General features: G+C 35.5%; 1 protein-coding gene across 1 annotated transcript; it reads right to left on the minus strand.

Moving 5' to 3' along the window:
• Positions 1-6: 6 nt before the first annotated feature.
• Positions 7-1037, minus strand: LOC109593591 (protocadherin gamma-A2-like; the record flags this gene model as incomplete). Its single annotated transcript, XM_020008606.1, has 5 exons — positions 994-1037; positions 624-806; positions 399-542; positions 252-348; positions 7-198 (listed from the first exon to the last, which is right to left on the minus strand). Coding segments are annotated over exons 2-5 (529 nt in total), but the record flags the coding sequence as incomplete, so codon positions are not given.
• Between the last annotated feature and the right edge of the window lie 6 nt (positions 1038-1043).

Here is a 1043-nt window from a genome sequence, read left to right on the forward strand (position 1 = left end):
AAGCACTTTCTAAAATATCGTTAATTGAATAAATATTCCGATCAAACTGTGGAGTGCAGTCATTAATGTCAGTTATGTGAACTTCAAGATATGCTGTTGAAGACAGGCCCCCTCCATCAGTTGCTCGAACTGTTAAATTGTAAAACTTTTCCTCTTCATAGTCAAGACCACTAGCAACTATCACTCTTCCAAAATTAGCTGAAGGAGAAAAAGAAAAATAATAATATTTAAACATTATTTGATAATCATACGGTCAATGGTGAATTTCCCTTCTGCTCCAGAGTCAATGGAGTAAGTGATTCTACTGAACTCACCAGCGTCACTGTCATTAGCTCTAACTCGACTTATCTAATGATAAAGAATAGCATTACAGTATGCACAATACTGAGAGCTCTTACCACAATACCAGTGGGTGTGTCTTCAGATACTGAGACATTATAACTGTTTGATTCAAACCTTGGTCTATTGTCGTTGATGTCCAGTACAGTTATATAAGCAATAGCTGTTTCGACCCTTTGATCCTGTAGGTCTAGGTCCCTTGCCTGGAAGAGAAGAGACAATATTATCATTAATATAAAAGAAAATAAGATAAGACTCAACATTAAACTGTCAGTTATAATTACCATTATTCTTAATTCAATGGAGTCAATGGTTTCCCTGTCCAGAGGTTTCACAGCAAATATTGATCCATTGGTTGCATCAATAGTGAACGTATTCATTGGGTAACTGGTCGGGTCCAGTGAGTACCTCACTCCACTTTCAACTAGCGGCTGATCTGGGTCTATAGCCAATGCCTTACCAATCTCCTGTTAGAGAGAGAGAGAGATCATTAATATTATTAATATTGTTGACAGTTTATTGCATGCTAGGCTCTTTGCTAATTTTTCTATTAAAGTTTGTTATTTTTTCCTATTTTTAATTTTGTGATTTCAGATACAATAAGTGGTTTAATTATCAACTATCATATAATACTACACTGCATTAAAGTCTCACCACAACTCCAGTTTCTTCTTCAGTTATTTCAAAGAAGTATGGAGCCAGTA

The sequence above is a fragment of the Amphimedon queenslandica genome, unplaced genomic scaffold (genome assembly GCF_000090795.2).
Source record: "Amphimedon queenslandica unplaced genomic scaffold, v1.1 AMPQUscaffold_728_Cont27256, whole genome shotgun sequence".
NCBI lineage: Eukaryota > Metazoa > Porifera > Demospongiae > Haplosclerida > Niphatidae > Amphimedon > Amphimedon queenslandica.